This window comes from Aplysia californica, unplaced genomic scaffold (genome assembly GCF_000002075.1).
Source record: "Aplysia californica isolate F4 #8 unplaced genomic scaffold, AplCal3.0 scaffold00457, whole genome shotgun sequence".
NCBI lineage: Eukaryota > Metazoa > Mollusca > Gastropoda > Aplysiida > Aplysiidae > Aplysia > Aplysia californica.
In genome coordinates, this window is record NW_004797727.1 from 537,784 (window position 1) to 552,207 (window position 14,424).

General features: G+C 40.6%; 1 protein-coding gene across 1 annotated transcript in view; it reads right to left on the reverse strand.

Moving 5' to 3' along the window:
* The window catches only part of LOC101860760 (axonemal 84 kDa protein), a gene marked incomplete at its 5' end in the record, with an annotated part of 35,176 nt that overhangs the window by 13,132 nt on the left and 7,620 nt on the right, over positions 1-14,424 (reverse strand). The window contains 9 exon segments of the mRNA XM_013086348.2: positions 2,019-2,090; positions 3,775-3,864; positions 4,343-4,509; positions 5,080-5,186; positions 6,934-7,066; positions 8,594-8,737; positions 10,185-10,301; positions 11,971-12,063; positions 13,421-13,578. Of these exon segments, the coding sequence (XP_012941802.1) occupies positions 2,019-2,090; positions 3,775-3,864; positions 4,343-4,509; positions 5,080-5,186; positions 6,934-7,066; positions 8,594-8,737; positions 10,185-10,301; positions 11,971-12,063; positions 13,421-13,578 (1,081 nt within the window).

Genomic DNA, 14,424 nt, shown 5'->3' on the forward strand with positions numbered 1-14,424 from the left:
AGTACTGCTTTAGAAGGAATAAAGATAATAGTACTTTAAGAATCTCCAAGCAATGTTCTGTGGAATAAAGTTCGGATGGCGTGGAGGAAATGCTGACAAAGGAAAAACCTAATGAGCTATCTAGTATAGTATAGTATAGTATAGTATAGTATAGTATAGTATAGTATAGTATAGTATAGTATAGTATAGTATAGTATAGTATAGTATAGTATAGTATAAGGTCATATGAGCGCAATGAGCTATCTATCTGACTTTCCTTACTCCAGAAGCTTAAAAAAAGAGGGATAACTCTTGATGTTTCCACCTGTCTCTTGGAGTCATTCTTGTGGCAATTAGCCTCCATTGTGAGCTACAGAAGCCGCCCCAGTGAAAAAAATCGTGAATTCCAGGGTTTTTTTAATTAGGTTTTTTTGCGGTAAAACTCAAAAGGGATCAGAAACCTGTCCCGGCAAAACTGTTTCTCAATTATTGGAATGTCAATTGGTCACTTTTAAGGACAAGCCGGCTAACCCAGATTTCGGGGGTTTCCAGAAATCTTGACCTACACCAAAAGTGAGCATTGCCCTACCTATAGGAGAAGTTTGGTTTCATTGGTGTGTATATTTGTTTGGTTTTAGAGAAAACTCTCCTTGTCTTTTCAAGAAACTGAACAAGGGACAAAAACTTTATCTTTGATTTTCTCAAAACAATATTTTTCAGGATAGCTCCCTTATGCTTAAAAGCGACCAATTGTGGGTAGGAAAGGGAGGTAATTTAACTTCTGCAAGATTTCCAATTGTAATGGGATGAAACCCAGCACAGGAGAATGAAATAAACAGGAAAAAAATAAAAAACAAAGCAAAATGTTGATGAAAATGTTTTTACACACAGAACAGGAATTGTTGGGAAATGGGGGGGAGGGGGAGGGTGGGGGTTGTCAAGGCAAAGTGAACAAACAGAGACAGGAGGGAACTCAGAACTCGGATCCACCTTCTGCATCAGCGCTCCTGTTGTCTGGACAAAGTCAGAGGATGTCATTACATCAACAGTTTGGATACAAGTGCTACAAGAAATTTGGGAACATCAAACCGATGACATTTCCCCCTCCCACTTCCGTCCTCAGCCCCCACCCCTCTCACCCCACTCAACCCCCCCCCCCCACACACACACACACACTCCACATATATAGTCTGCAAGCTGTCCAAATGTTCTCAGCCTTGAGAGAAATTTTTAAATATTTTTTTAAAGGAGAGAGACTAAACCGTTTCCCTCGTTCAACAACTGAACTTACTTCCTGTATCTTTCCTGGCCTTATTCAACCTCTAGAATGTAGAATCTGACCAAACATTTCTGGAGCACATTATGCAGCCACTACCACAGACCAACAAAGTGCAATTAAAAGGAAAAAAATCAAAATGTGAGGCTTTGTATGGCAGAACAGCTGGCTGACAATTTTCCGCGTCAAGGAGGTTTCTAGTATTTTATAGGCCTATATATTTATGAAGGAGGTTTCTAGTATTTTATATACATTTATGAAGGAGGTTTCTAGTATTTTATATATATTTAAGAAGGAGGTTTCTAGTTTTTTATATATATTTAAGAAGGAGGTTTCTAGTATTTTATATATATTTAAGAAGGAGGTTTCTAGTATTTTATATATATTTAAGAAGGAGGTTTCTAGTATTTTATATATATATTTAAGGAGGTTTCTAGTATTTTATATACATTTCTGAAGAAAAGATTTTTAATCTAGCCTCAAATGTTCTGGAAAATGTGGTTAAGTTAAGACAAACTGATACAAACTGATGTGCAAAGTGTGGGTGACATTGATTCTCCCGTTAAAAAGATATTTGAGGATAAGTTGCAATATGAATTTTTGACCGCTTTATAACCATATAATTAGGAGAATAAAGTGAAATGATTGTTCATATATATATATATATATCCTAACGACAGAATTAATGGCTGAAGCAAAACATTCTCCACATACCACCCAGCCCACTCGGAGAAGGTAAACACAAACGACAACCATGACTCACTTTGCTCTGAATGCTGACGTACTTGGATGAGTCCTCGCTGGGGAACACGTTCACGCCCGCTTTCTTCATCATCTGACAGAAACATGGACGAAACACAACATAACTCCACCATTACTTCCTTCATCATCTGACGGAAACATGGACGAAACACAACATAACACCACCATTACTTTCTTCATCATCTGATGGAAACATGGACGAAACACAACATAACAGCACAATTACTTTCTTCATCATCTGATGGAAACATGGACGAAACACAACATAACAGCACAATTACTTTCTTCATCATCTGATGGAAACATGGACGAAACACAACATAACAGCACAATTACTTTCTTCATCATCTGACGGAACATAGACAACAACGCAAACATAACACCACCAGTACTCATACTAAAGAAACACAGTGCCACCTCAGTGCTTTCTTGTCCTATCTCCATTTTTCAGGGGCTCCAGTGGCTAAGTGAGTAGTGAGTTTTGACTCAAGCAATGTCAAGCAAGTGTTGGTGACACAGGGATCAGATGGGAGGTCACTGGAGTGTGTCCTTGAGCAAGACACGACAACCCTAGCTCAAATTACAGGGGGCTGCACAGTGGCGACCGACAGTGGCAGGGTTGTAAACTGTTCTGTACTGGTGTAATATTGTGCATTAAAGATTTATGTTTGTATTTGTGCATGTATTTATGTATGTATGTATTTATAATTATGTATTTACGTAAGTATGTATGTATAACGCATGTATGTCTGCCATTGTAAACCAAACTACCCTTCTGGGATCTATATAAGTGTAATTGATTTTTTAAAATTAACAGTGAAAATGTGACTTCTTCTTAAGTTCACTCTTTGTTATGTACTGTTTTCCCTGTAATTAAAACTGGAGATAGGACAAGAAAGCACAGAGGTCGAGACATGCCCTAAAATACCACTCTCTTCGTAAACTTGTACAAATCTGCGTAAATAAGAAGTCAAACAAAGACAGACCTGAGAAGTGAGATCAGTTTTAAAATATCATGTTGGACATTCAGGAACCAGTTACTGACAGTTAGGCCTACACGGAAATCCACAGTTCAGTTTTACCAGAAAAAAAAGGGTCCAATTACGGAAAGTTGATTTGAAAAACTTTAAAAGTTGGCTGGGGGGAAAAACATATTTTTCTGTTGATGAACTTTTGACAGCTCTAGAATACCCAGTCCCTACCACGATGACACAAACCAGATAAGAGAGTACCCAGTCCCTACCACGATGACACAAACCAGATAAGAGAGTACCCAGTCCCTACCATGACACAAACCAGATAAGAGAGTACCCAGTCCCTACCATGACACAAACCAGATAAGAGAGTACCCAGTCCCTACCACGATGAGACAAACCAGATAAGAGAGTACCCAGTCCCTACCATGATGAGACAAACCAGATAAGAGAGTACCCAGTCCCTACCATGATGAGACAAACCAGATAAGAGAGTACCCAGTCCCTACCATGATGAGACAAACCAGATAAGAGAGTACCCAGTCCCTACCACGATGACACAAACCAGATAAGAGAGTACCCAGTCCCTACCATGACACAAACCAGATAAGAGAGTACCCAGTCCCTACCACGATGAGACAAACCAGATAAGAGAGTACCCAGTCCCTACCACGATGAGACAAACCAGATAAGAGAGTACCCAGTCCTTAGCATGACACAAACCAGATAAGAGAGTACCCAGTCACTACCACCATGACACAAACCAGATAAGAGAGTACCCACCATGATGAGCTCCTCCGGAGGGACCCACTTGTTGCGGATGTCCTCCAGCTCGGGTTTGTCGTGGGGCTGCGTCAGACAACACAGCGCGTCCTGCACACACATCACGTAAAACATGGATTAGATTGGGGTTTATTGTTGTTTGGTTTTTCTTTTATTTAGGGAGAGTTTGACGGCATTTGCTAAACAAACAGGTCGTATAAGTGCGGGAGATCAGAGGCGTTCATCGAGGGTAGCACACACATCGCAAAACATGTATTAGATTTGTTTTTGTTTTGTTTAGTGAGAGTTTGACGACATTTGCAACACAGACAGGTTGTATAAGTGCAGGAGATCAGAGGCGTTCATCGAGGGTAGCAGACGCAGAGAAGATGGAGGAGAGAGAGGACACCAGAATATGTCTGTGGGCCAAGAGTGAAGAAGCAACTCATTTTTGTCAGCACACAATGTTCCATTCTCCGACTGATATCTCTTTAATGTTCCGTTATCGGTTAACTCAAAAGTTACGGATGTGTCGTTCAAATGTGTCGTTTGAGCTCTCCGTGCCTGACTGTATTAAGCTGTTCCTTACCTTGATCTCAATCTCAATCTCCACGATTGCGGCAATGATTGAGAGCACGGCACTGTTGAGCTTGTGTGGGCGTATCTCCCACGACTGGAAGGGCATGTTGATGTGGGTGTCCTGTAACAGGGCCATGGTGCCGAAACTGTTCATCTTGAACGACAGACTTCTGGCATCTGTCGGATAAACAAATAGGGCAGTTTATATCAGGCTACAGATGCAAACACCGGTACAAATAGTTTATCTTGAACGACAGACTTCTTGCATCTGTCAGAAGAAAGAATAGGGCAGTTTATATCTTGTTTATATCATGCTACTGATGAGAATAGGGCAGTTTATTATAATGCTGCTGATGAGAACACCACTACAAACAGCTTGTCTTGAAGGATAGACTTGTACCAATCGTGAGACAAAGAGATACAGATGTTCTAGAAGGCTATCGATGAGAAGACCTCTGCAGACAGCACATTATAATAAATAACATTTGTTCAGCCCACGTCCCCATCGACGGTAAGCTTAGTGTACTTTACAATCACATTATCACCCCAGCAGGCCATAAAACACTTACAGACATTTTCAGTTTCTTGGGAAGCATACAGGGCAAGCAGATGATTAACCTCTCACACACTAACAAACTGACTTGATCTTTCGCTATCTATAGATTCTAAAGATATTCAAAGTTGGCTACTTTTGACGTGAGACAAACAGAAAACGTGGATACCAAGTAGGAGCGAGCTTGGACCAACCTTCGTTGTAGTTGACGTCTGAGGTGTCCTTTGTGCTCCAGAACTTCCTGCTGTAGTCCCACAGGGCCACCTGAGGCTCCTCCAGGAACAGAACGTCTTTTGGCAAACTGTGGAGTGCAATAACACAAGCTCATTACTGTATCGGTAAAACTGAGGAGTGCATTCACACAAGCTCATTACTGTATCGGTAAAACTGAGGAGTGCATTCATACAAGCTCATTACTGTATCGGTAAAACTGAGGAGTGCAGTCATACAAGCTCATTACTGTATCGGTAAAACTGAGGAGTGCAGTCATACAAGGTCATTACTGTATCGGTAAAACTGAAGAGTGCAGTCATACAAGGTCATTACTGTATCGGTAAAACTGAAGAGTGCAGTCATACAAGGTCATTACTGTATCGGTAAAACTGAAGAGAGCAATAAATCAAGGTCATTACTGTATCGGTAAAACTGAGGAGTGCAGTCATACAAGCTCACTACTGTATCGGTAAAACTGAGGAGTACAGTCATACAAGCTCATTACTGTACTGGTAAACTGACCAAAGGCCATTACAGAAGCGGTAAAACTGAAGAGAGCAATAATACAAGGCTATTCATCATCATCATCATCACTATCCAGTGCCAGATCTGCGACAGACATCAGCGATCATGGTTCACCATTCATTCCTTTGCTCGGATGCCTTCAATTTTGCCAGTGAGAGCTAGATGTTCAAGACCTTTGTGTCTATTCAGGTGTCCCAAAAACTGCATTTGTCGTTTCCTGATTGTTTTTAACATTGAGCGTCCCACGTGGGCTTCATCAAGCACTACTTCATTTGATTTCTTTTCTTTCTACGATACTTTTAGCAGTCTCCTAAGAAACCACATTTCTGTTGCTTCTATTTTATTTTCACTGTCTTTAGTGATTGTCCAGCATTCACAGCCATATAGAAGGGTTGACCAAACATAGCATTTCAGGACTTTCATTTCGGTGTTCCTTGAGATGTTTCTATTTTTCAGGATTGGGCTCATTTTATGGAAACAAACCTTAGCCATTGCAATTCTCCTTTTTATTTCTGTGGAACATTTGACGTCAGATGCTATCATATATCCAAGAAAATATTTAAACTGTTGGACTGGTTCTAGGATTTGCTGCTTTTACTGAACGGCTAAACTGACTGGTACAATAACACAAACAAGGCCATTACTGAACGGGTAAACTGACTGGTACAATAACACAAGGCCATTACTGAACGGGTAAACTGACTGGTACAATAACACAAACAAGGCCATTACTGAACGGGTAAACTGACTGGTACAATAACACAAGGCCATTACTGAACGGGTTAACTGACTGGTACAATAACACAAGGCCATTACTGAACGGGTAAACTGACTGGTACAATAACACAAGGCCATTACTGAACGGGTTAACTGACTGGTACAATAACACAAGGCCATTACTGAACGGGTAAACTGACTGGTACAATAACACAAGGCCATTACTGAACGGGTAAACTGACTGGTACAATAACACAAGGCCATTACTGAACGGGTAAACTGACTGGTACAATAACACAAGGCCATTACTGAACGGGTAAACTGACTGGTACAATAACACAAGGCCATTACTGAACGGGTAAACTGACTGGTACAATAACACAAGGCCATTACTGAACGGGTAAAACTGACTGGTACAATAACACAAGGCCATTACTGAATGGGTAAAACTGAGAGTTAAAATCACTGGAGAGGTGAAAACTTAGAACGTATATAATGTACTTTATCAATAGAAAAATTCCTACAAACACACATGTATATATAAAAAAGTAGTGCCTTGGCGGTGTAGCCGGACAAACAGACGTAGCACTCACATCATACTGATGGTGATGGGAGGCTTCTCCTCCTTCTTCTCCTTGGCCTCCTTGTCTTTGCCGTTCTTCTCCTCCGCCACCACGGGGGGGTCGGGAACGTAGGACAGTTTGGTGATCTCTGGGGGGTCCACCACTGAGAGGGATACAGTCGTGGGAGGAGAATGGCAAATCAGGTCACCGACAAAATGTGGAAACAAATTATGGACACAATTAGGGAAACAATTTAAGGAAACAAATTATGAAGACAAATTCTGAAAACAAATTCAGATAATGTAATATTATGACAACAAATTCTGAAAATATTGAATTTCCTGTTGCTGTGATGGCAAATTTTCAACGACCTCATTAACACAATTTAGATTTATTTAGATTTATTCGAAAATAACAACACAGAGAAAAAAAATATTTAAACAGGAATTTTTAAAAAATGAATACAGTTAAAATTGAAAGGGAAAGCCTCAAGAGCCTACAACACCAAGTTCTCAGGCTGTAGAGGAAGAGGAAGCCCACACAAGAGGTAGATTGAGCGAGTCAAGAAAACCCTGAGAAATTTTAATATCCCAACTGAAAGAGATGCAGAGCTGGCCTACCATAGAAAACTGCATCTCACCTCGATGTTTAGCTCTTTAAACCCCATCAGACGCTGATGTTTAACTCTTTAAACCCCATCAGACGCTGGGATCGAGTGTCCAGTGGTAATAACCCTGTTCCCTATCGCTAGTTTCTGCTTGTTTTTCAGAACTATTCCCGAACCAAGTTTTTTAGTAATGACTAAGCTTTTGTTTCCGCCATTTAGAAGTTGGAGGCAAGCTTTTGGGGTTACAATGAGACATCGTGTGCCAGGTTTAGGTGACTGTAGAAACAACTCCGGGAAACCGTGGAAAAACTGAGGGATGAACACTTTGCCATCACAAGGCTCCTACAGTAAAACTCTTGCCATCAAAGGCAAAGGCATTTTGGGGAAAATCCAAAGAAACTGGGTGGTAAATATCGCTGATCTACGAGATGTGATGGCAAAGTGGTAAAGAGTTAACAGCAACAGAGTGTGATAAAGTACAAGTAAAGAAAAGGTACAGAGTTGAGACAAGCAACAAGGAAAGGTACAGAGTTGAGACAAGCTACAAGGAAAGGTACAGAGTTGAGACAAGCTACAAGGAAAGGTACAGAGTTGAGACAAGCTACAAGGAAAGGTACAGAGTTGAGACAAGCAACAAGGAAAGGTACAGAGTTGAGACAAGCTACAAGGAAAGGTACAGAGTTGAGACAAGCTACAAGGAAAGGTACAGAGTTGAGACAAGCTACAAGGAAAGGTACAGAGTTGAGACAAGCAACAAGGAAAGGTACAGAGTTGAGACAAGCAACAAGTAAAGGAAAGGTACAGAGTTGAGACAAGCTACAAGGAAAGGTACAGAGTTGAGACAAGCAACAAGGAAAGGAAAGGTACAGAGTTGAGACAAGCAACAAGGAAAGGTACAGAGTTGAGACAAGCTACAAGGAAAGGTACAGAGTTGAGACAAGCTACAAGGAAAGGTACAGAGTTGAGACAAGCAACAAGGAAAGGAAAGGTACAGAGTTGAGACAAGCAACAAGGAAAGGTACAGAGTTGAGACAAGCTACAAGGAAAGGTACAGAGTTGAGACAAGCTACAAGTAGAGCTGACATTGTGTGATGGTCCAGGAGCTGGCTGTTTTGGGCTGGGGCGGCATGTGTAGCAGGTCCACGTGGAACACGCCGCCCAGCACGTCGTTGGCGCGCAGGTCTACGATGTCGTCTTCCTCGTCAAAGTCTTCCCACTCCGTGGGCTCTGGGGACATCGGCAGTTGAACCAATCAGATCACAGGAGAAGAACTTTGAGTTTTTTTATGTTAGTAAGGAGAAGAACATCACTTACAAAATAGTCGGCCTATGTGTCCCGACGGACACGGTGCAATCAGGCGCTTGTCAATTTTGGGGCATACAGAGTAATTAGTATCATCTTAAATCCTGTCTATTTGTCTAGCTTTCGGTTTAGAAATACCCATCTATCTTGAATAGAAGTCAAGATATTTAAAGGAGGTGGGGTCACTTGGTTATAGATGTAAATGACCCATCACACTCCCTTTCCTTGCAAATTGTCAGATCACGCAGCGGCAGATATGTACCTCTAAAAGCAAACAAAGAAGGATATAAAAGAAGTTTTTTACCATCTAGCGTGAGGCTATTGTCAGAATAAACATCAGTGTGTATTGCTCTTTCGAGTATGTGTCTATATAACTCCAAAGTCTTGTAATTAAATTCCTGCATGTGGTTGAATGATGCATCTGATATGATGTGTACATTTTGTCAGCTTTACTTCTCTTTTCATATTGAATTTTAATGAGAGTAATAGATAATTAAAATGTTTATGTATACCTGCACGTGTTTTTACGGTCCTGTACAGCCAAGAAAAATTTCCCTCTGGGATAATAAAGTATTATCTTATCTTAAAAATTAGCAAGAAAATGGCTACCAAAGTTTGAGGAGTTCCAAAGCTTAAGAGTCCTTGAAAACTGAAAATGTCCACTTTGTGGGCCTTTAATCAACATTTTTCAGTAAAATCCGCAAAGAGATATGTTTTTAAATGGCCATGAAAGGTGTTGATGTTGAGCCAAAAACTAAAAATTCAATAAAATCTGCAGGCAAAACTAGTGGAAAAATGCAGGTTTATCAAAATTAAATGTAATTATATAGACGAGAGCCTGATTTTACCACGATGCCTCAGAAAACAAAACCAAGTCAGATCTGTGTCTGAGTCAGAGAAAAGCAAATGGACAAGATAAAACTTACCAACAATGAGGCAAAAGCAACACAGACATAAACAAAAAAGATTGATCCACAGTCAAGGAGCAGGATTTACCAACTGTGCCTTCACACTAAGCTAACAAAACTCTATCCCCTAGCCTTGAGAAACTCTGCTCATACACCAGTCAACAAATGATTTAAAAAACAGTATGACTTTCAGATCAGTAACACTTTCACAAGTCTACTTTGGCGGTGAAATAGAGGTAGTTTTGTAGGATCATCATGACGTTCAAAAGGCAGAACATAGAGTGCAACACACAACGCTGAAAGTCTATACTTAGAAAGGCAGAACAGAGAGAGCAACACACAACGCTGAAAGTCTATACTTAGAAAGGCACAACATAGAGTGCAACACACAACGCTGAAAGTCTATACTAGAAAGCCACTTTGCAGTAAGACCTCTTGTTGTTCAAAGTTCTCTGACAACATACCTGGGGTGGGCGGGTCTTCAAAATCTTCTTCATGAACCTCCTCCTCCTCCTCCTCCTCCTTCGGCTCCTCTTCCTCTCCTGACGATCCTCTGAGGGCTGCCATCAGATCCTGGGGACAGATTCCAATACAGGAGTAGAATTTGTTCCAGTACAAGTTTTCTACAGGAGTAGAATAGATTCCTATACAAGTCAGTTTTCTACAGGAGTAGAATAGATTCCTAAACAAGTCAGTTTTCTACAGGAGTAGAATAGATTCCAATACAAGCCAGTTTTTTACATGAGTAGAATAGATTCCATCTTGAAATGTACAGTCCATTAACAAAAGGCATCAGCCAACTTCGCACTGTGCCAGGTGTACTGCTGCGACAACGCAGGGTGAAGTGGGGTAAAATAAAGGTAAGGCTTTTTTCAACAGCTGGTTCCTTAGTGAGGAATTCCATCCCACTGTACTTAAGAGAGGTGGCTAGACAAGAATTTATTCAAATCTTTCTTTTACCAGCATGAAAGATGGGGGGGGGGACACGCTAAACAAACGTTCCAGCTTCTGGACAAGAAAGATTGATCTATCTCAGGGGCACACATCAAACCAAAGTTATCTCATCTCATCTCATCTGTTCTTCTCTGTTCTTTTCTTCCCTTCAACCTCACCTGTCACGGTCGGCCTGGATTGAGTGTGACTCACCATCCACGCAGACAGACGGAAATACTCAATAAAAAATTCTGCCACTTGGAATCAAACTCATGGCCTCTGCATGAGACAGCAAACAGCCTAACTATTACACCACAGACACCGAGCAGATATAATTTGTCAACTGTATCTGGATACCTGGATACCTGGATACCTGGAGGCGTCATCTCTGACTCAGATGATGACGTGCAATGACCCTCCATCCTTCACGATCGCGAGCTGCCGTTCCACATTCTGCCATATCCAGGCCAGTCCATGTTCTATGTTGTCCATCCATGTTATTCTTTGCCTTCCTCTGGCTCTCCTGCCCACATCTTTCCTTCAAGCACCTCTTTCACAATGGTCTCGTGTCTTTTTAAATGGCCATAGTATTGTATTTTTCTACATTTTATTTTGCTCAGCAAGCTCTGTCTTGTGTGTAGAATCTGACACACCTCAGGGTCTGTCTTGTGTGTAGAATCTGACACACCTCAGGGTCTGTCTTGTGTGTAGAATCTGACACACTTCTTTGTTTGTCTTTTTTTGTTTTCCAACTTATTCCAACCATTCTATGGTAGCACCACATCTCAACACATATTTATTTTGTTTTCTTCTTTCCTTGTCAAAGTTCAGGAAAACTGCACCAAACGCAAAAAATAGTAGAAAAAGAAGCAGACAACTCAGGAGCACTCAGCCACTACATAAAGGTTTCGTAGAGAAAGATTTCACCAAGCTCCCCAAGGCTGGCATAAAGGCTCAGCTCAGTGGACAAGGTGAATATGATCAAAGTCAACTTTACAAATCTCAAGCTCCAGAGAAATCCACCAACCAAAATTGGTCGCTTTTAAGGACAGGCGGGCTAACCCAGATTTCGGGGGTTTCCAGAAATCTTGACATACAGCAAAAGTGGGCACTGTTTTGTTTCTTTGGTGTGTATATCTGTTTGTTTATAGAGAAAACTCTCCTTGTCTTAAAGAAACTGAACAAGGGGCAAAAACTTTACCTTCAATGTTCTCAAAACAGCATTTTTCAGGATAGACCCTTTGTGCTTAAAAGCGATCTAATATATTGACCTCAGTCTTACCAGTTCTGTCTCCTCTTTCTCTTCCTCTTCCTCATTCTCTTCTCCTTCTTTCATTTCTTCACCTTCCTTTTCTTCTCCTTCTCCGTCCTTCTTTTCCTCTTCCTCAGTTTCCTCAGGGACTGGTAGCACTGTAAAGATAGAGAGAAAGTACAGATAGAGAGAAAGAACAGATAGAGAGAAAGTACAGATAGAGAGAATGTACAGATAGAGTAAAGATAGAGAGAAAGTACAGATAGAGAGAATGTACAGATAGAGTAAAGATAGAGAGAAAGTACAGATAGAGAGAATGTACAGAGAGAGAGAAAGTACATCATCCCTCCCTTTCCCCCTTCCCATTGCACCTTATCTCACCTCACCTCACTTCATCTCCCATCTTATCATGTCCCATCTCATCTCACCTCACTTCATCTCCCATCCTATCATGCCCCATCTCATCTCACCTCACCCCTCCTCCCATCCTATCATGTCCCATCTCACTTCACCTCACTTCATCTCCCATCCTATCATGTCCCATCTCACCTCACTTCATCTCCCATCCTATCATGTCCCATCTCATCTCACCTCACTTCATCTCCCATCCTATCATGTCCTATCTCATCTCACCTCATTTCATCTCCCATCCTATCATGCCCTATCTCATCAGCCTGAAAGTTAATCTTAAAAACAAACTGTAAATTCCACCAACTGCAGTCAAACCTATTCTAATGACAACCTGTCCAAGACAACCATCTGCCCAAGACAACCACCTGTCCAAGACAATCACCTGTACAAGACAACCACCTGCCCAAGACAATCACCTGTACAAGACAACCACCTGTCCAAGACAACCACCTGTACAAGACAACCACCTGTACAAGACAACCACCTGCCCAAGACAACCACCTGTACAAGACAATCACCTGTACAAGACAACCACCTGTCCAAGACAACCACCTGTACAAGACAGCCACCTGTACAAGACAATCACCTGTACAAGACAACCACCTGTACAAATGACCACTTCCCCCTTGTGTTGTTTCTTTACTAAACGACACTGTCCAAAACATCCACCTGTCTAAAACAATCACTTCTCTCTATCTAAAACAATCACTTCTCTCTATCTAAAACAATCACTTCTCTCTATCTAAAACAATCACTTCTCTCTGTCTAAAACAATCACTTCTCTCTATCTAAAACAATCACTTCTCTCTATCTAAAACAATCACTTCTCTCTATCTAAAACAATCACTTCTCTCTGTCTAAAACAATCACTTCTCTCTGTCTAAAACAATCACTTCTCTCTATCTAAAACAATCACTTCTCTCTGTCTAAAACAATCACTTCTCTCTATCTAAAACAATCACTTCTCTCTATCTAAAACAATCACTTCTCTCTATCTAAAACAATCACTTCTCTCTATCTAAAACAATCACTTCTCTCTATCTAAAACAATCACTTTTCTCCTTGACAAAGGGCACACTTCTAGAACAATATTGTCTGTCTCACCTTCTTCCTTTTTCTTCCTGCGAGGTATTGCGGCTTTGCTGGTCATGGAGAGGTGGTCAAACTTTGTGATCAGAACTCGCACAGCACAGTTGCTCAGTGCCAGGACTTTGGGAATGTCGAACGTGAGATTTACTTCTGTAAACTCATACTGTCGGATCCTGAAATACAGATTGGAGGCCACGACTATGAAAACTATCATAAACGTATTTTTTCAACAGATGAAGGAAGCTTATCAGAAAGATGTCTTTTCTGCAAAAAGAATCCTGAGCTTCAGGTAAGTTAACAAACAAATTAAAAATTATCTTAAAGAAGATGTGGAGTTTCACAAAACAGGCGAGTGACACAAAACGAACAATATTATATTACTTGCCTGTCCCAAAACTTGATCTAAAAGACACACATACTTTACAATTTTCATCACACAAACTGAGGCCATACTTAAGTTGAAATCGTTGGTTTCCCTGTACAATATTGCAAGATCACGTTAAGTTTACAAATGTAAAAAAGACCAATTGTATCATTGGTGACATTTGGTATTACTTCTTGTAGGATAGTACTTTTAGGAACTGAAGTATCATCTGTTACTTCTTGTAGGATAGTACTTTTAGGAACAGAAGTATCATCTGTTACTTCTTGTAGGATAGTACTTTTAGGAACAGAAGTATCATCTGTTACTTCTTGTAGGATAGTACTTTTAGGAACTGAAGTATCATCTGTTACTTCTTGTAGGATAGTACTTTTAGGAACTGAAGTATCATCTGTTACTTCTTGTAGGATAGTACTTTTAGGAACAGAAGTATCATCTGTTACTTCTTGTAGGATAGTACTTTTAGGAACTGAAGTATCATCTGTTACTTCTTGTAGGATAGTACTTTTAGGAACTGAAGTATCATCTGTTACTTCTTGTAGGATAGTACTTTTAGGAACAGAAGTATCATCTGTTACTTCTTGTAGGATAGTACTTTTAGGAACAGAAGTATCATCTGTTACTTCTTGTAGGATAG